General features: G+C 43.4%; 1 protein-coding gene across 13 annotated transcripts in view; it reads right to left on the reverse strand.

The window, feature by feature from the left end:
* IRAG2 (inositol 1,4,5-triphosphate receptor associated 2) overlaps positions 1–19282 on the reverse strand; it is a 96379-nt gene extending 77097 nt beyond the window's left edge. For 5 of the 13 annotated variants that reach the window (XM_061638358.1, XM_061638356.1, XM_061638355.1 and 2 more), the window contains exons 1-10: positions 19066–19282; positions 13850–14460; positions 11300–11410; positions 8886–9066; positions 6826–6872; positions 5019–5097; positions 4040–4198; positions 1913–2030; positions 721–771; positions 535–612 (exon numbers count right to left, since the gene is read on the reverse strand). In XM_061638358.1, the coding sequence (XP_061494342.1) occupies positions 535–612; positions 721–771; positions 1913–2030; positions 4040–4198; positions 5019–5097; positions 6826–6872; positions 8886–9066; positions 11300–11410; positions 13850–14435 (1410 nt within the window). In that variant the 5' untranslated portion in view covers positions 14436–14460; positions 19066–19282. Of the gene's footprint in view, positions 1–534; positions 613–720; positions 772–1912; positions 2031–4039; positions 4199–5018; positions 5098–6825; positions 6873–8885; positions 9067–11299; positions 11411–13849; positions 14461–19015; positions 19036–19065 lie in introns of those variants that run through there. The other 8 variants (XM_061638354.1, XM_061638360.1, XM_061638357.1 and 5 more) reach the window with 6 other exon arrangements.
* Positions 19283–19714: the final 432 nt, after the last annotated feature.

A 19714-nucleotide genomic window follows, 5' to 3' on the forward strand; every position in this document is an offset into this window, starting at 1 on the left:
TATAATATACTATAATATAAAATATAATATAAAATATGATATAATATATAGTATAGTATAGTATAGTATAGTATACTATACTATAGTATACTATACTATAGTATAGTATAATATAATAGACAAAGGACAATTTTAAGAAGCAAGTTATTCATAGGGTCGCCATAAGTCGGAATCGACTTGAAGGCAGTACATTTACATTTAGAATAGTAGAGTTGGAAGGGGCCTATAAGGCCATTGAGTCCAACCCCCTGCTCAATGCAGGAATCTAACTTAAGTATACCCGACAGGTGGTTGTCCAGCTGCCTCTTGAATGCCTCCGTAACATATTTTCAGCTATGTACTAACATGGCCATGTAGATTTTTAGACACTTACCCTTTAACATGCACACATCCCCTTAATCCTTGGATGAGAGACTCTTTACCTCCATTCTGCCTTGCTCATAGGTGTGGTGTATGATGATATACTTGCAATTTGAAGCACTGCATCAAACCTTTTCCTTTATCACACCAAAGCAAAATGTGGGAATCACTTACTTGGAATTCAGCAATGTTTCTTGACAACTCCATGATCTTCTTCTGGAGACCATCTGAATCCAGAGCATTCCTAATGTTCTGGATTAAAACGGATACCATTTATGATGCACAGCAAAACTGGCTAGCAAACTATCAACATGTGAAACTGGCTACAGACAGTTCACCCACAATTGGTTACACACTTGCCTCCTCTTGTAGAGATGAGATCTTAAGAATGAGAGACTGATTCTCCTTTTCCTGAGGAAAAAAGGAAAGGCAGGGGAGAGGAAGAGATTATTTGAAATATTGCCAGCACACACAGAGAATTACTCAGGACCTATATACACAACCATCTTGTGAATATTGTTTTACTCCCTCTGCCTGTGGCAAACAGTGCTCCCAACTCATGGCAAATTCAGGATCTCTCTTGGGTGAGAGTTATAATTGAGACACATAACTACAGGGCTTTAGGTCACTAGAGAATGACTGATGAGTAGGGATGGGCAAATCTGTCAATTTCAATTTCTCACAGTGTCACTTTTTTCGAGTCTTAAATTCAGCCCTCCACATTTCCACACCAGTTTGATTTTTTTTAAAAGTCCCTATGAAAATTCATTAGCATTTTAGTGCTAATTTCTCCTTACATATTTTTGTATGCAGTTTTGCCAAATATACATATTTTTTCAAACCACATTTCCCCTTATATTAGTGGTGTTTGTGTATGGGGGTGGGTGAATGCTGGCCTTTATGGAGCCAAAATAGCATCACCTGAGGTTATTTACTCCAAATTTACCCCCCATCCCTGGTAACACTGAGGGACTTTTCCTCTCTCAAGAAAGTGCAGGGGAATCCTATGATTTGCAAAAGTACAAAAAAAATTGTTGGAGAAAAAAAGTAAGGGGGCAAAATATGTACCACCAGATGTGTGCTTAGTAGCCGTGGAATTATGCACATCCATTGGAGAAGGAAGAGCAAAAAATCAGGAGTGAGGGAGAATGGAATGAAGCTAGACAGCTGTGCCCTTCTCTAGGATGACTGGAACAGTCCACGTTGCAACATTTTGTTGCAGATCCTATTAATTTTTTCTGCAAAAATTTTGCTGGTGAAATTGGGGATGGGACATTTCCACTGGAAATTTTAATCTGGCTTCTGAAGTTTCAGCACAAGTAGCCCACAAAATTTCAAGTGTATCATTTCAGGCATGCCAACTAGAAACTTTTTTTTAAAATGAAAGCTGAGTTTCTCTGGAAACTCAGCTGTGTACCCAGCATAACATCCTGTCTTCTTTATTATTATTTTGCTGGGGAACTGCAGTACATAGCCTTGGCTATTACCTATTTTCAAGCCTCAGTCTCTTTATAACAATGATCAATAGCCGAAATGGTACGAGTCCACCTACTAGCTGCTTATTCTGGGCTGCCGTCCTCAGCCTTCTTTCCTCAGCAGTATTAAGGTTATTCTTTGCTTCTTCCAGCTCCTCTTTCAAAGTTTTGACTTGAGTCACAGACTGCTGGAAACTGAAAGAACCCAAGACCACCAATCCTGTTATGATGAGCAGCTTGTGGCTGTTATAGGTCATTTTAGAAAAAAAAGTATGGCAGGATTTTATTACTTTGAGCAACAGCCTCTGATCTGGCAACATGAGATCTAGCCATGTAGTCTGCTGCTTTAACGTAGTGGGAGTAAGATAAAAATATGCACACCAGCCATTGCCAGGAAGTGCCACAGCTCAGTGGTAAAGCATCTGCCTTCCAAGCAGAAGGTCGCAGGTTCAGTCCCTGGCATCTCTTGGCAGGGCTGGGAGAGACTTCTGCCCAAAGTCCTGGAGAGCTGCTGCCAGTCAGTGCAGACAATACTGAGCTACATGGACCAATGGCCTGACTCAGTAAAAGGCAGCTTCCTATGTTCCAAAATCAGTGCCAACTCTGTGTTTTGGAGATCCCTTCGGTAGTGTAGTGGCAAATTCAGAAGTGCAGGGTTCCCTCATGATAGTCATGCCATGCCCCCGTCTAAGATTATACAATAAAATGAGCTTTCATTCTGTTTGGCTTGGAGTACTTTCCTTTAGAGATGCATTGCAACAATCAGTGCAGATCTCCATGTGTTGCCTTTCAGCTAGATCTGCTTTTTTCCGTGTACGTACATGGGCAAATGTACTAAGATGCTGTAAGTTAAGGAATGTCTTTTGCCGAGTTCCCTTTCTTGGTTGCCATACTAATGTTGCAGTGTGTGTGCGTGTGCGTGGTCCAAATGAAGTTTCTGATACAGGTTCAACCGCAAATGAGCCAGACTAGGCGAAGCAATCTTTTAGAGTCTTTACTGACATTAAGTTATACATACACAAGTCTTTCACCATACTAAACCCCCACACCCACTGACTGAGTGCTCTGCTTTTTATCTAGATGGTTGCCCTTGTCAACCAGCTGTCAGCCTTGGTAAGCCTGGCAACCGCTCCAGTAGTTTTTAACCCCTTTACTGCAGATTTTTCTTTTTTCTATCCTGTCTCTCTTTCTGTGAGGAACACAGAAGACAGAGTTGTTCAACAACTAAGACTAAATGGAAGTGTGTTAGCTACTGAGAAGAGTCTTCTCAGAGGCTGTCTCATCTCCTTTCACTCCGACTGGCTTCAATCAGCAGGAAAGGACACTGAAGAAATAAGGACCCTGCTCCTAAAAAAGAAAGGGTTATCTAAGACCCCCGGAGACCCTGGAACCCTTGGAAAAGACAAATCCTACAGGTGCTCCTCCCTCAGTGAATCTACCTCCTTACTGCCATCACCACCAGCTGCTGCTGTTCCTCTTATCAGCAGTAACACCTGATTGCCTGCCAGGTAGAGAGTCACTGAGGAAGCAGGCAGTGAAATTAATTGCTTCTCACCACCATGACCTGAGCAAAGGATGGGTGAACAAGCAGGGTGCAAAGGTGAAATGGGGGAGTAGCACCAGGGGTTCTCTTGTCAATCAGTCAGTTGAAGATAATCCTTTGCTACCCCCTTACTGGTCGATACAGAGGAGAAAGCTACAGCTCAGGTTAGAGTAGCTACCTTTCAGGACCTGTAATGGTACATACTAGAGAAGAATATTATATTAATAGTATCTGGTGATTTGCTACCTAGTTCAAGGGTGTGTGTAACTAAAGTGAAATTATTTGCAGGGAAAATAATGCACATTTTATGCCCATATTCAATATATCTCACAGTACAAGATTTCAGGCTTTAAACCAAATCTAGATTGCCCAGTGAAGCCCTATGCTGTTTTGAAATTAAGCAGAAAGAAGATACGCCTGATCCTAAACAACCAAATACTTAAATTCAAAGGACTATTTCCAACTTAAAACCATTGTGCAAGCGGAGCTATTTCTGCAAGTGCAATGGGATTTCCCCTCCATCTCCTCTCCCCCAATCTATTCTGGGCTTCCACTGAACTCTCTGGAGCAGATTTGGGGTGGGGTGGGAAGTCCTGTTGCGCTTACAGAAGTCGTTGCGCTTGCACGATGATTTAGTCGGATTCAGCCCAAAGCGCCCCACCTTTTTATCTGATTGCGCAGCTCGACATTGTCCTCCGTTAGTCTGTTGTTGGCCTCCTCCATGGCATCCAAAGCCACCTTTAACTGGCTGTTCTCCTCTTGAAGCTTTTGATTGTTGAACTGAAGATCCGCCACACAAGTGATCAAGTCGGAAGTTTCTCTGAATGCACGAGGAACAGAAAGCCCAGATCAGCTGCCATTTCTGCGTTCACCAGGTTGTGATGGGAGGGGAGGGCCAGCAGTAGGACCAGTGGTTAGCTTCAAGGACCAAAATCCTACAAGCCACATTTCATTTGTATCTTTCCAGACCAATTCCCTTCCCCAGCAACACCTGCAAATGCCAGCTCTCCCCCAATCCTGAACACCCAACTGCTGCTCCCTCCCAGCCACTTCCCCTCTCCATCCGCTTGACATCACACTGGCCTCCCTGCAACCTCATCCTTCCCAGTTAGTGGCAGTGATGGCACTACTGGGAAGCTGCTCCCCATCGCATTCCCTGGCCTCAAAGTTCTTCTCCTGTGCTAAAAGTCCCCATCATTAAAGCTTCCTTTCACATCAACTGAAGACTATCAATATTACCCAAGGTGCATGCTTCTCTCTTGGCTACGGATGCCAGCAAACTGGAAAATGGATATCTGAACTACTAATGGAAATGAGAAGAGGGCAATGCAGTAGCGGCCATTAATAGGTCATCATCTGTGACCTATAATGGCATCACCTCTAGCCCAGGAGATGGCTCAGTGCGGTGTATGGTAAAGGTGTCATAGGCCATTATGAAGTCCACTCCAAAAGACTGATAAAGCCTAGATGGTTATGTTTGACTGCACTATTTTAAAGAGGAAGGGAAAACTGTGATCACAAAGGGTTCTAGCATAGAACTGTCAGAACGTTTGGAAAATACAAATGTGGTTTTGGTTTTCTTAAGTGACAATTTAGCAACTTGTAGCCAAGCTTAAAAAAATTTTTTTAAAGGGACTCACAAGTCTCCCCTAGACACATCTCCACCAAGTGCCTCCAGGCTTCCAGAGGTAACATTCAGTCTCACATGAGTTCTTATGCCTGCAAAGAGAGGTTTCCAGTTACAGTTCAAGAGACAGACAATTACACAAGGTATTTTAGGAGTTTCTACTTTCAGTTGGCGTCTCCACATGATTGACCCACATCACCCTTTCAGCTGCTGACCTTCCTCACATCTCTTGCAATTCCTCCGATAATAACTCCTGCAGTACTTTCCCAGTATCTCAAGGCCAAGCTGAACATGCTCTTTTCCCTCACTTCTCTAGCATGATCAGTAAACATTTTTTCACCTGTTCCCCTCAAGCACATTTGTCTTTGCATCACCTTCACTGATTTTCTATAAGCACTGGCTGTTTGCAAACTCTTTTCAGCAGCACTGAAAGACATCTGGATTTATCAGCAATTCCTCATTGCTCCTTGCAAAAAGGCAAAAACATTTTCTTTAGTGTCTTCAAGTGATGACGAGCAGTCAAATCCAATTGGTTATGAGAAAAAGTGTCATTAAGAGTGGGTTTTTACCTACCAGAAGGTGGATGCAAGACGGTGATGTGGATGCATTAAAGGGATGAATGCTGCATTGTGTGTGTCAGGATGTGCTTTGGCCTGAGGGAGGGATCCCTAAATCATAAAGTGCTTTCAAAATGTGCTGCTATGGTTTGCTTTTGGGGGGATTTTATTATTTTATGTGGTATTGTACTTTTTGTGCTAAATATATAGTATTTGCTCTTTTTGCAAACTGCTTAGAGACTGTCTTGGTATTAAGCAGTATATAAATATAAATAATTCCTGAAGACAGGGCAAGGCCACCGCAGGTATACTTTATTTTAGTACTGCATCCAATAGTGTAAATTATGTGATGAGCAGCAAGGCGGCAGCTCAGAACCTCCTCAATTAGCTGACGTTACCAACCAATCATCTTGATCTCTAACTTGATTGCTGTGTAGAGAAGATGAGACAAGGCCTTCAAGAGCAGGGGTTGGACGCGATAGCCTTATACGCCCCTTCCAGCTCCGATTGTATGAATGCCATAAGCCACTGCATCATGGCTTCACCACTGCAGCTGTTCATCAGTGCAACTGTAGGACGAGCATAAGCAGCTATCTCATACCAAGTCAGATCCTTGACCCTCCTAGCTCTATATGTTCCTCTACAGTGACTGGCAGCAGGTCTGCAGAGTTTCCGAAGGGGTCTTTTCCAGCCCTTCCTGGAGCTGACAGGGATCGAACCTGGGACCTTCTGCATGCAAAGCAGATGCTCTACCACTGAGCTGTGCCCCTTTCATTTAACCATATATCTGCCCGTTCCATACCACATGCTATACATTTTCTTCTTTCTACTCTGTTACATCCAGGTCCAGCCCAAGACATTTTGTTACATCAAGCAAAGGAAAAGATGGCACCCTCTCCCCATTCCACATACAGAAGCTGACTGGAGTGTGGCCTCCGTTGCACCTGAAGCAGCAGGCTAGTTTAGGGAAGCCCAGGACAGGCTATGCAACAGACCCAGCTCTGTCTTCCAACAGAGGGGAAAGGGGGGTGTTTAGAAGAAAGAGTCAGGGGGTTACTGCTTCTGCTCCCCAGAGTCTGCTGTCTGAGGCCATCACCTACATTTGCCTAATGGCAGAGCCAGCCCTGGTCATCTCTCTCTACCGTCACCATGTACGACTGACCACACTTGGTGGGACAGGACCTACATGACGTGTGCTGTATGCTACACCTTGTACACCTTTCAGTAAATGAAGTCTTCCATAACACAGAGGGTGCCTGATACCTGCTAGCATGCTTTCTCTGGTCGTCTCCCTAGAGGGCTGTTCTTTCCTGGGGGAGAGACAGATAGATTGTATTTCCATCCTGTGTTCATATATTTAAATAGAATTTTTTCATTAGTAGAAAGACAAAATTATCCACTTTTTCTTTAAAAAAATTCAACAGAGTTGGAAAACATTTCCCCCTTTTGGCACCACTTGCAAATACCAGTCTTGGTGATCTAATTGGCTGTGTAGCATCATGTGTATTGCATGATCCCTGATTGGGTGGGAACACTGATGACAAACAGGTTTTAAGAAGGGGGATATTGACATAGTATTAAGGGTTTTGGGGGGAGGTTGGGAGGGGAAGAGGTTTCCATCCTATTGAAATCACTAGTCTAAATCTAGAAACTAGAAATAGATAATATTTACAGCAGCTCTAGATTTCACTGCACAGAAGACAGCTCTGGCCTATTGTTAGGGTTACCATCATTTTGTCATTTCAAAAAGAGTACATTTGGCTTCGATAAGTGAAAAGTAAGAGTATGCTGTTGCACCATCTCAAAAAGAGTACATGTACCCTACCTATTGTGACAGCAGCTTTCCATAAATGTTTGCATAAGTTTACACTGAGAACAAAAGCCAGCACAGAATGATATCTGGTTTGACATGTCACAAATATTACATATGAATCACATGGGATAAGTGTGATGATGCAGTCACTTCTCACACCAGTAATTCAAAATTGGGCCCAGCAACTTTGCACCAAACACTTCAGCTAGCAAGCACCTTCTTTCCCCTATTGGAAATGTTCAGTTATCACTGTGCTTACTTATACATGCATCACCTAAAGTGGAGAACCTTTGGGGCCAAGTCTAGGCACTAAAACCAGTAAAGCTGTCTCTGTACCCCCACCCCACCCTACGCAGAGTCTGCCAACAAAAAGCAATAATTCACCACACCAAGAAGCCCTTCAGAAGCACCAGATCTTGCTTGCATCCTTTTTACCACAGGTGGGCTGTCTACGCCCCCCAAACTCATTTTATGTGGCCCCTGGTTCCTTCTGAAGCTGCCCCATTCTTCCATCCCATCATTCCTTCCTCTTTGTTTCCTCCTTATTTTTTCCTGGCTTTTAGAAGTGCCTCTCTTTCTGTGTAGCTTCAGAACAATTGGAAGGGGCAGTGTTTTATTATATTTTTTAAAAAGCTTTTCTCCTGGGTTGTATGATGTGGGGAAAGAAGTTTCCCCGTCAGCTGTCTGAGAAAAAACTGGTCGGCTTCTGCTGTGTGTGTGTGTGTGTGTGTGTGTGTGTGTGAGCACATTCAAATCAGAAAAAAAAATTACTTTCACTTGCTTTCCAAAACTGTAGCTGTGCTGATCTGTTGTCTTTTTAATTTTTGTTTTAAAAGTCCCTCTGAATATTTGAGAGTAACCTCATCACACCCAGTAGGGTTTATGTCTGGGTAGACCTGCACGGGACTGGGAATTCTAATCAGAGGTGAAAATTGGAGCAGGGCATTGTGACTGGCCCAAGGTCACTCAGTGAACATTATGGCTATGTGAGGATTGGAACCCTAGTCTCCCAGGTTGTAGTCCAGCACCTTAACCACTACACCACACTGGCTCTCAGATTACTAGATATACTTGTGGTTAAAACAAAGAGTGCATGCTTGGCAAGAAAAACATTCTGGGAGAGTCTTTTGGTACTTGTTGTTGTATGCCTTCAAGTAGATTACGACTTATGGTGACCCTCTGAATCTTTTTTGGATATATTCGTAAGGTTTGGTTTACCATTGCCTTCCTCTAAGCCAGCCTTTCCCAACCAGTGTGCCTCCAGATGTTGTTGGACCACAATTCCCATCTTTCCTGACCATTGGCAATGCTGGCTGAGGCTGATGGGAGTTGTGGTCCAACAACATCTGGAGGCACACTGGTTGGGAAAGGCTGCTCTAAGCCTACGGTACCCGTTATTCCAAGGACGTCTCCAATCCAAGTACTAACCAGGCCTGACACTGCTTAGCTTCCGAGACCAGGTGTGTAGTATGGCCATAGGCCTTTAAGTAAGGCAAGATCAGTCAGTTACCAGCTTCTTCTGCAGTCTTCAATCCATTCTTTCATGATGGCATGATATGTTTCCAAGTCCATGGAGATGTCCCTTTGATCAGGATCAAGCATGTTGCACAGCTCTTCCAGACTGCTGTCTTCAGAACTCCGGCTTGTTGTGTGTCTCAGGAAGTCAACCAATTTGGACACAGCCACTCTGCCTAAAGACAGTGGCAACAACTAACACATAGACAAAGCACTAGGGTTTCGTGTTTTTATAAAGAGAAACATTTTAAGATCAACATACCTTATGCTAAGTAAACAGGGGGAAGGAGCATGGCTCAGTGGCAGAGCATCTGCCTTGCATACAGAAAGTCCCAGGTTCAGTCCCCAGCATCTTCAGATAGGTCTGAAAGCTTGGAGAGCTGCTGCCAGTCAGTGTAGACAATACTGAGTTAGATGGACCATTGGTCTGACTCTGTTTAAAGCAGCTTCCTAAGTTCCTACTATTTACCAGGTGACAAGTGGGCCTACCTAAAGAGATATGAACAGTCCAGGCAGGGCCGGTTCTAAGGGGCGGCCAGGTTGGGCACTGGCCCGAAGGCCCCCGGAGCTACAGGGGGTCCTCCTCTCTCCTTCTGTGATCAGTGGAAGCATCTGCGGACTCCCATCCCCCCCACTATCCCCCCGCTTTACCTACCTTTCCATTGTTTTTTACCACGCACAGATTTGCCATCTATCAAGATGGCGGCTGAGGTTTCCTTAAGGGGCTGAAGCCTCTGTCACCATCTTGGCTGATGGCATGCATACATGCTACATGCGCGCGTTGCTGCCATCAATGAAGATGGTGGCAGAGGCTTCAGCCCCTTAGGGAAACCTCGGCCGCCATCTTGGTGGCAAACCTGCAAGCACCGCAAAAAACAACAGAAAGGTAGGTGAAGCGTGGGGATAGCAGGGGGATGGCGGGCGGCATGGAAGTTCCTGTCTTGCGGTCCACGGATGCTTAACTTCTGCAGATCGTGGAGGGGGAGTGGAGGGGCCCAGGGCAGGCTGGTACCCAAGGCCCTGGCATGTCTGGGGCCGGCCCTGAGTCCAGGGGAGGCTGGCCACATCTAAGTTATGTTATGCTTTATTTCTAAGCTGCCTTTTAGCCAAAAAGGCCCCAAAGGCGGCTTACACACAAATAAAAAACACAAGTACAAATAAAAACAATACAATTTACAAAAAATCAAACTAACAAAATTGTAGCATTGCTAAAAAGCATCAACAGCTATACAAAAGCATACATTCATCTTCCTGGTAAGGGACAGTCCCCAGAAAAATGTCACTGAGAGCAGCGATGAAGGGCAAAGCAGGTGGAAAAGCAGGTGCCCCTTGATGGTCCCAGCACAGTCTCACCCCTACATTTGGACTGAAAAGTCCCTTACTTTCCATTTTCTTTTTAGATAGGTTGAACTACTGTCAATTGTCATCATCTGGATCTCCACAGCCAGGTCTTCATGTCTATTTTGCTGATGCCTCCCTGCTGTCTCCTTGCTCTCTGGCTCTTTTCTCCCTCCATTCCCATCCAAGGATGCATCTTGATTGGGTGAAGCACTAGGATGCCATCCCTTGTGTTGATCTTAAACAGGGAATCAGTGTGGCAGCCATTTATTCATTCAAATGTTATAAAATGGCAAGAAGGAAGGAGAGGCAACAGACTACTACTAGCCATGAAAATGCAGTTGGAGAACTGACCCAAACACTGCTGTTTAATCTCACCGGAATCAGAAAACCAACCCATCGTGCTCTGGCTTTAGAGCCTTCTTATGGGTTCTGATCAAGAGGGCTAGAAATATACAAATAAATGCTGAGATTCAGCACTAGCATGTGGTATCCTGATGTAGTATGGAATACAGACCTGGTACAAATTAAACCAGAACTATCATTAGAAGCTAAAAGGATGAAACGGAGGTTATCATACTTTGGACACATCATGAGAAGACATTATTCACTAGAAAAGACCATAATGCTGGGAAAAACAGAAGGGAGTAGAAAAAGAGGAAGGCCAAACAAGAGATGGATTGATTCCATAAAGGAAGCCACAGACCTGAACTTACAAGATCTGAACAGGGTGGTTCATGACAGATGCTCTTGGAGGTCTCTGATTCATAGGGTCGCCATAAGTCGTAATTGACTTGAAGGCACATAACAGTAAATTAGCTGTCTATGTAAATAGGTAATTTGATTGAGGTTAATTTGACTGTGACTCTACCTAACTTTTCCATCTTCAATGCCATGCAAGTCTCCAGTGACCTCATTCCAAGGAAACTGGACCTAGTGCATGCTTGGATCCTGGAGCTCTTGATGCTTGGAGAATTCAAGTGAGCTTAACATTACATTATGGAGCGACTAGGAAATAAATCAACAACAATTTCTAACAATTGTAAGAGAAAAAAAGAATCCTCTTTTTACCTCTTCTTTCTATATCACAGGCAGAGAATATTGTAGTCAATAGGTCTTCCTCACAGATCAAGCTTACATCAGAGCTTACATCATCTTTGTTCTCTGTTGACGGTCTCCATCCTACAAAGAGAAAGAGTATTGAGAGGCTATTTGCATTCCATGCACAATTACAAGTCTTGATCACCAGGTAGGCTGCATTTCTATCAAGGTTTGTACACAGAAGAATATATTTATTTATTATTTATTTATTATTTCAATTTATATACCGCCCTTAGCAGAATAGCTCTCAGGGCGGTGAACAAACAAGATAAAATACAATATATCATAGTAAAAAAATCACAAAAACATGTACAAACAAACAACAGAAAGCACAACAAAAACGAAATACAACACAAATTAAGAAGGATACATGTTAAAAGTAGAAAGATTAAGAAAATTAAAAGATTAAAAATCTTGCCTTCTGGAGTTCAGCTCTGAGGGATACGTTAAAAGCAATGAAGATTTGAAGACTGGCTACCCTTACATAAGACCGTAAAGATAAGCACTGCTGGGTCAGACCAAAGGCCCATCTAGGCCAGCATTCCATTCTCACAGCAGCCAACCAGATGTGACTTGGAAGCCCACAAGGACATGAGCACAACAGCACTCTTCCACTCATGATCCCCAGCAACTAGTATTCAAGAGGTATATTGTTGCCAATACTGGAGGCGATATATCCATCCTATCTAATAGTCATTGACAGCTTTATTGTCCCTGGATGTTTAAACCCTTTTTAAAGCCATCCCAGTTGGTGGCCATTACTACATTATGCCATAGCAAATTCTATAATTTATACACTGCATGAACAAGTACTTCCTCCTGTCTGTCCCGGATCTCCCAGCATTCAGCTTCATCAGAGAACCCCAATTTCTAGCATTGTGAGAGATGGAGAAAACCTTCTCTCTATCCATTTTCTACACTATGCATAATATTAAACACCTCTATCATGTCCCATCCTTACTTCCTTTCCCCCCCTAAACTGAAAAGTGTTATAACCTTTTTCAAAGTGAAAAGTGTTATAACCTGAAATGTTGCAAACTTTCCTTGTAGGGGAGGATTTTTGGCACCCTTTCCAGGTCTACAATACCCTTCCTGAGATGCAGTGACAAGAACCTCACTCAGTATTCCAAGAGTGCTCATGCCATAGATCTCTATAAAGGCATTATGATGTTAGAAGTGTTATTTTCGATGACTTTCGTAATTTCACATGTACAGTCATGGGATCTGAATTGGCAGTGACTGACCAGGAACAAGATCTTGGGGTCGTACTGGATAGCTCAATGAAGATGTCGACCCAGTGTGCGGTAACTGTGAAAAGGCAAATTCCATGCTAGGGATCATTAGGAAACGTACTGAAAATAAAACTGCTGATATCATAATGCTGTTATATAAATGTATGGTGCAGCCGCATTTGGAATACTGTGTACAGTTCTGGTCGCCTCATCACAAAAAGGGTATTGTAGAGCTGGAAAAGGTTCAGAAAAGGGCATCCAGAATGATCAAGGGGATGGAGCGACTCCCCTATGAGGAAACGTTGCAGCATTTGCGGCTTTTTAGTGCAGAGAAAAGGCAAGTAAGAGGTAACATGAGAGAAGTGTATAAAATTATGCAAGACACAGAGAAAGTGGACAGAGAAAAGTTTTTCTCCCTCTCTCATAACTCTAGAACTTGTGGACATCCAATGAAGTTGAATGTTGGAAAATTCAGGACAGACAAAAGAAAATACTTCTTCACATAGCACATATTTAAACTATGAAATTTGCTCCCACAAGAGGCAGTGATGACCACCAACTTGGATGGCTTTAAAAGAGGATTAGACAAATTCATGGAGGATAAAGCTATCAAAGGCTACTAGCCATGATGGCTATGCTCTGCCTCCACAGTCGGAGACAGGAGGGGAGAATGATCTTAAGGCCTGAGCAGATTGCTCTGGGTGTATGTGGTGCAAATAACTTGGACCCAAACAATTTAGGGCTACATCTTTTGCTTTGTAAAGCATAATGGACATAATGCTTAACGGCTCCCCATGGGCATCTGGGTGGCCACTGTGAGAACAGGATGCTGGACTAGAGCAACCTTTGGCTTGATACAGCAGAACTCTAGTTATTTTCTTATGACAGATCTATCCTGGGTACTAGTAACAAACTCAGTAGGTTATCAGCAGGCTTGGGGAACCCCGAGGTTTACAGAAGTACAGAAAAATCTTTAGGAAAAAACCCTGAAAGTGAGGGGAATCCAAACACTCAGTGAGGATTCAACATGATAAGTGGGCACAGAATGTCAGCATTTACATGGTGGGAAAGCAGCAAACCAAGGTATGAATGGAATGGAGCATCTTGGAGGAAGGCATGGCTGAACTGGAGCACTCCGCACTGCAACATTTTGTTGCAGGTTCCACTTATACCACTCTATTACACATCACTATTCTTTCTGTAAGCTTGCCTTGTGGGCCAACGTCTTTGCAAAGAACTAGTGTCCCAACTTACTTAGAAAGAAGCAGGCCTCTTATGAATTCCTTACCCAAAGAGAGACTTTTGCTCACAGGAGACTGGAAAACAGGCTGTGCAGTGTTCAGTTCCCAGGCAGACAAGTCTGGACTTGATGTCAAGTAGTCCCATTCCCGAGAAGGTGCAGCCTTCTGCTCTGTACTGGAAGTGCCACATAGCTGACTGGCGGCAGATTCCCCATATTTGAAAAGGCATGGAGAACAGCCCCCTGCTTGGCCTATAAGAAGCCATGATTTGTTGGCTCTCTCTTTATTTCTACTGACTGAAATGGACTCGGAGCGGATGTCAGAGATGCGTCTGTGTCTGGGCGTTGTCGTTTGTGGGCCTGGGGAGAAGACATTATTGTTGAATGGGCTTAGCAAGTTGGTGTCGTAGGCCAGCTCATTGCTTTCACTCACTTTCACAGTCCTTTTCTTCAAGATCTCTTCCAAGTTTTTCTTTACGTTGCCCTGTGGGCTGTCAAAGTTCTTAGACTGGAACTTGGGGATCTGCAGCGCAGGGTTGGAGGCCTGGTCCATCATGTTGATCGTCTGGAGCTTCCGGCAAAGGCTGTCCACTGGGTGATGGTGGCGTTTACCATGGCTGCTTCTGGAGGACATTTCGCCCCTTCTTTTCAGAAGCTTTCTTCAAACAAAAAAGAAGAAAAAGTGGAATGCAAAACAATGATTTCATTCTTCACTTTGCTAGTCTGCAGTTGGAGATCCAAACAAACCCTTAAAGAAAAGGGGGTGACCTCACCTCCAGACTGGTGGGTGTTTTGCAGGTGCATTCTACAACATGTCATTGACGCAATAATAATACATTAGTGGTAGCTTTATACTGAGTCATCCACACATCACCCCACTTTATTGTTTTGCGATGCTTCCCTATTATCATTGCATTATTGCCGTTTGGAGGGGCATTCTTGTGCTATACCACAACAAAAGCAGGACAATTCCCACCCATCCATGCCCCTGGAATACTAACCTATTAATTAAGTAAAGACTGTTTAATCTTACTGTGCATTAGTGATATAAAGCAAGTTTATTCTTTATTACATCTCTTCCGACATTACTGAGACATTTCTCATCACTACGGATACGGTTCAGTTCTGGGTTATTTATGAATCTGCCACATCATGAGAAACCATCAACCCGCCAATGGAAGGCACTCTGTTACTAGTTACAGCTTTCGGCTGAAAGTTGCAGGACATACAACAATTGGAAACAAAGCAGTATGTCCATCCCAAACCATCTGTAGACACAAACAGGATTTAAGGCAGGACAGACTATATCTACCTCAATGACGTCATGAACATAAATAATGATGAATAATGCATAATAAAGAGGACATTTGAGAGAGATGCATCTGCTGCTGCCGTTATTTTTTTTAATATTAAAGATTATTATAATAGAAGGATACATATAAGAATGGAAATGACACCCCCACCCAATATAAGTTCCTGTGGGGTCTCTCAGACCCCAAATACCTTATGTGTACACTCCTTCATTTCACAATTTAAGTGTGAACGAAAAATACACTGGATGGCTAATATTTTCTCAATTCTTGCATCAGATGGAAAGAACTGGGCATGTTTAGCCATGAGAAGAGAAGATGGGAGGGGAGATATAATAGTGCTCTTCAAGTACTTGAAAGGTTGCCATCACCCCAGAGTGCAAGACACAGAAGAATGGGCTCAAGTTACAGGAAGGCAGATTTTGGCTGAACATCAGGAGAAACTTCCTAAGTGTTAGAGAAGTACAACAAGGGAACCAATAACCGGGAAGGTGGTGGGCTCTCCAACATTGGAGGCATCCAAGAGGCAGATGGAGAGCCACTGTCAGGGGTGCTTTCAGTTGGATTCCTGCATTGAGCAGAGGGTTGGACTCAATGGCCTTATAGGACCCTTCCAACTCTACTATTCTATGATTGTATGAAGGCCCCATCTGCACTATACATTAACAGCAGTATCATAGCACTTCAAACAGTCATGGCTTCCCCGAAGAATCTTGGGATTTGTAGTTTGTTAACAGTGCTGAGAGTTGTCAGGAGACCCCTGTTCCCCTCATAGAGCTGCAATTCACAGAGTGATTTACCAATCAGTCCCTCTTCCCAAAGAACTCTCCAGGTTGGCGGCGGTGTCCCCACAGCCACCATCTGGGAGCCACCAACCCAGAGCTCCCTGTGATGCGTCCTTCCCTGGCTCTCCCTGTCAGGTTCCTACCTGCTCGTGGTTACTGCCTGTCTCTAGGCACCACCAGGGACTCCACCAGTCCGGAACGCACTCTCTTATGGTTTACCTATCCGCTCTAGCACAGATCTCAACAGATCCCCCTGCTAGGCAACCACCAGTAACGTCCCAATACTAGTATTCCCAGAGACTCTGAATACTGGTATTGTTATTCTCTTCACCGCTGCCACCATTTGTTACAGTTCCCCTTCAGCCTTGGTCATTACCTTACCCTCCCTTCTGGTCTGTGAAACCCCAGCCAAGGATCAGGCCTTTGGTAAACCAAATTAAGTATTTATTACAGATAACAAAGCTAACAAGATTAACAAGATTTCTTCTTAAGGCACATAAGCCTATGGTTTTACTCAATACTAATCCGAACTCCACCTCCCTCCTGGTAAACAACTCTCTCAAACCCCACCAAGCAACCCACTCAGTTCTCTTCTCCCCCCCAGATTCCACTCTCTTCCTTTTATACATTCAGCCATTTTAAACACTCAGCCAATCCTCTCGCATTCTACTGCCCATTCACTCCCCCTCTTTCACTCCACTTACCATGTATCTTCTAAACAACTAACACTTACCATATATACATTAATATAGGAACATCACACTCCCCCCCACCTTGCTGCCACCACACCCATCACCATCCTGATTAGTGTAGTACTACCATGACGATGCCACTGCCTCCACAACCTGCTTTGTGTACCGCTGCTGAAAACATGAAAAGTTGCCTGTTATCCAGAGCCAACTCAAGTCATTTTGCTGTACCAAGCAGAGGACAAGATTGAACGCACACAACCCTTCCACACACAGAAGCCAGCTAGACTGGCAACTGAATCTTAGTAAGAACATAAAAAGAACCCTCCTGGATCAAACCAAAGGCCCACCGAATCCTGTATCCTGTTCTCAAAGTGGCCAACTAGATGCCTATAGGAAGCCCCTAAGTAGGACATGCGCACAGTAACAGTCTCCCACCCATGTTCCCCAGCAACTGGGAATCAGAGGCATAATGCTTCCAATCCTGGAGGTAATACATTTATCATCATCATCATCCCACTCTTCCTCCCAGCAGGAGCCCAGGGCAGCCAACAAAAGCACTAAAAACACTTTAAATATAGAGCCATCATGACTAGCAGCCATTGATAGTCTTATCCTTCATGCATTTAGCAGTGGTGACAGAACAGTGTCCTCCAGCTAGGGATGGCTGAATCTGACAATTTGGGTTTCTAAAAAAACTCAACATGAAAATTCACCTGTCTTTTAATGAAAATTTCTCCTAATATAAACATTTTTGCATGAAATTTTGCAAATATATACTTTTTGCAAATCAATTTTCCAGTAATATAATGCACTTTTGTACATTATATTCACTAATACAGGCGTTTATATGCTCACTGTACCATAGTATATGCATTTTTGCATGCGTTACTTGGCTGGAGAACTGCATTGCAAAATTCAGAGAGGTAGAATTTTGAAGAACGGCTGTGTTTTGGTTCATGTATTGTTTCAGAAAGTGCAAATTAGGTAAGTCCACTTTTAAATGCAGACTAAATGGAATTTCTCCACCATCCCTTTCTCCAAGACATCTGAGGGTTGCAGGCTAGCTTAGGGGGTGCAGAACATGTAGACTCCAACAGAAGGAAAAGGCTGGAGGTGGCTGCCACAGCCATTTGTACCCCCTCCCCAGCATAAGCTGCCTGAGGTAGTGGCCTTGCTCTGCCCAATGATAGGGCTGGCCCTGGTGTCATCACCACTTCAAAAAGATTTTCAAGTGGTGAACTGCATGGAAGAGGCCATAGCTCAATTGTAGAGCACATGCTTTGAAGGTAGGTGACCCCACATGCAATCTCCAGATTCAATATTGTCTGAAATCTACTGAATAAATTTTATTGATTCATCCTATCTCCACTTACAAGTCAGGGTTCAGGCAATGGGGAAGCCACCTCTACCCAAGATCCTGGAGAGCCACTGACAATTAGTGGGCAATGCTAGGCTAAATGGGCAGTCTGACCGGCCAGCTTCCTCTGCTCATCTTAATGTCCTTGCATGTGCATTCCCAACACAGATTGGAAAGAAGCTATCTCCATTCCCCCAGACAGAGATTTCACTCCTAGAGACCCTGGACAGGAAGGTTTGCAGCATTTCAGAACCACTTGGTGGAAAGATGGGAGATAAAGTTTTAACAAATATATTCCCAGTTTTGTTTTTTTTAAAAGTTTTAAAATAAAAATCTCCGTATAAACGCCTTGCGTTTTCATTGGCATTTAATATTCATAATTCAACATTTACTTAAAATCCAGGAATCCAAATATATATAGCCCTGGGCCCCTACTAGGGGGAAGGGTGGGATACAAATTTAATAAATAATAAATTAATAAATGTATACGCATGCATACTTATTTGTAATAAAACCCACTCCACATCTTCCTCTCCTTTTTTTAAAAAAAAAAGTCACCTGACTTTTCCTTCAAGGAACAGAAGACAATGTACCTCCCCCCCCTTCATTTTATCCTCATAACAGCCCCACAAAGTAGGTTAGGCTGAGAGATGGCAAGTGGCCCCAAGGTCATCCAGCAAGCATCATGGCTGATTGAGGATTGGAGCCTAAATCTCTCTAATTCAAGGCTTACATGGTAAGCCCACTTGGTCTCACCAGATAATTAAAACAGATAAAAAACAACTTCTCTCAACCAACACACACAAAGAAACATTTTTAACAAGGAATCACAAAAAAAGTAGAAACAGGGACAAACTACAAGGAGAGGCAGAAATTGACCCGACCAAAATAAACAGCAACTACCTCAAGAGATCAGAATAGTTGGAGTGAAAAACAATGGCAAAGGCAATTCACGCTCACAACAATACCTAGATATTTTAAGAGGGATAAAAAGCCCCCAACAAATGGTGGCTCAGACAACATAGCTTCCTTACACCTGAAGGAGAAAGAAAGGGACCCTTTCAACTCACTGCAAGAAATGCTAAATGTAGGAGAGTTTTGAATCTCTTCTGCATCATACCTAGAATAGCACAGAAGGGAAAAACCCCTTGTCAGTGTTTCTTCTTTTTAGCTAACTAAAAACAAACTCACACTAGAGGGGAGAGGGGAGAGGGGAAAAAGAAAACACTTTAAAGCACTTTTTCAGTCAAGAAGGCAACAGAACCCATTCGCTTTTTCTTTCATTTCATCCTTCCCCACCCCCTGCCTGTTTGCTCCTGAGCTAAGTAACTGCAGCCCCAGCTGTGGGAAATCACATGACCAGAAGCACCTGCAGTTGTGGTGTGGTTTAAGTAGGGATGGAAAGTCGTCCTAGTTTTGGTTCTCGCTGTTTCTCATTTCTCCAGTCTGAAATTCATGAACATTCTCCAGCATTTTCTCCTAATAAACACATTTTTGTAGGCAGGTTTGACGAAGGCACACATTTCTGCAACCCGTTTCTCCTCATTTTTGCCTGTTATTTTGACTCACATATTCATTTATATGCACACTTTCTCCTAACATAAAAAAAATGGGTTGGTTGGCAAACTGCATTGCAAAATGTCAAATAAATGTAAATTTCAAAGGAGGGCTGTGTGTCAGTTCTCATTTTCTTTCAGAAAGTGCAAATGTAATAGATTCAGCATGAAATGCAGACTGGATTGAATTTCTCACCCACCCCTATTCCTAAG

Source organism: Rhineura floridana, chromosome 8 (genome assembly GCF_030035675.1).
Source record: "Rhineura floridana isolate rRhiFlo1 chromosome 8, rRhiFlo1.hap2, whole genome shotgun sequence".
In the NCBI taxonomy this organism is placed as follows: domain Eukaryota; kingdom Metazoa; phylum Chordata; class Lepidosauria; order Squamata; family Rhineuridae; genus Rhineura; species Rhineura floridana.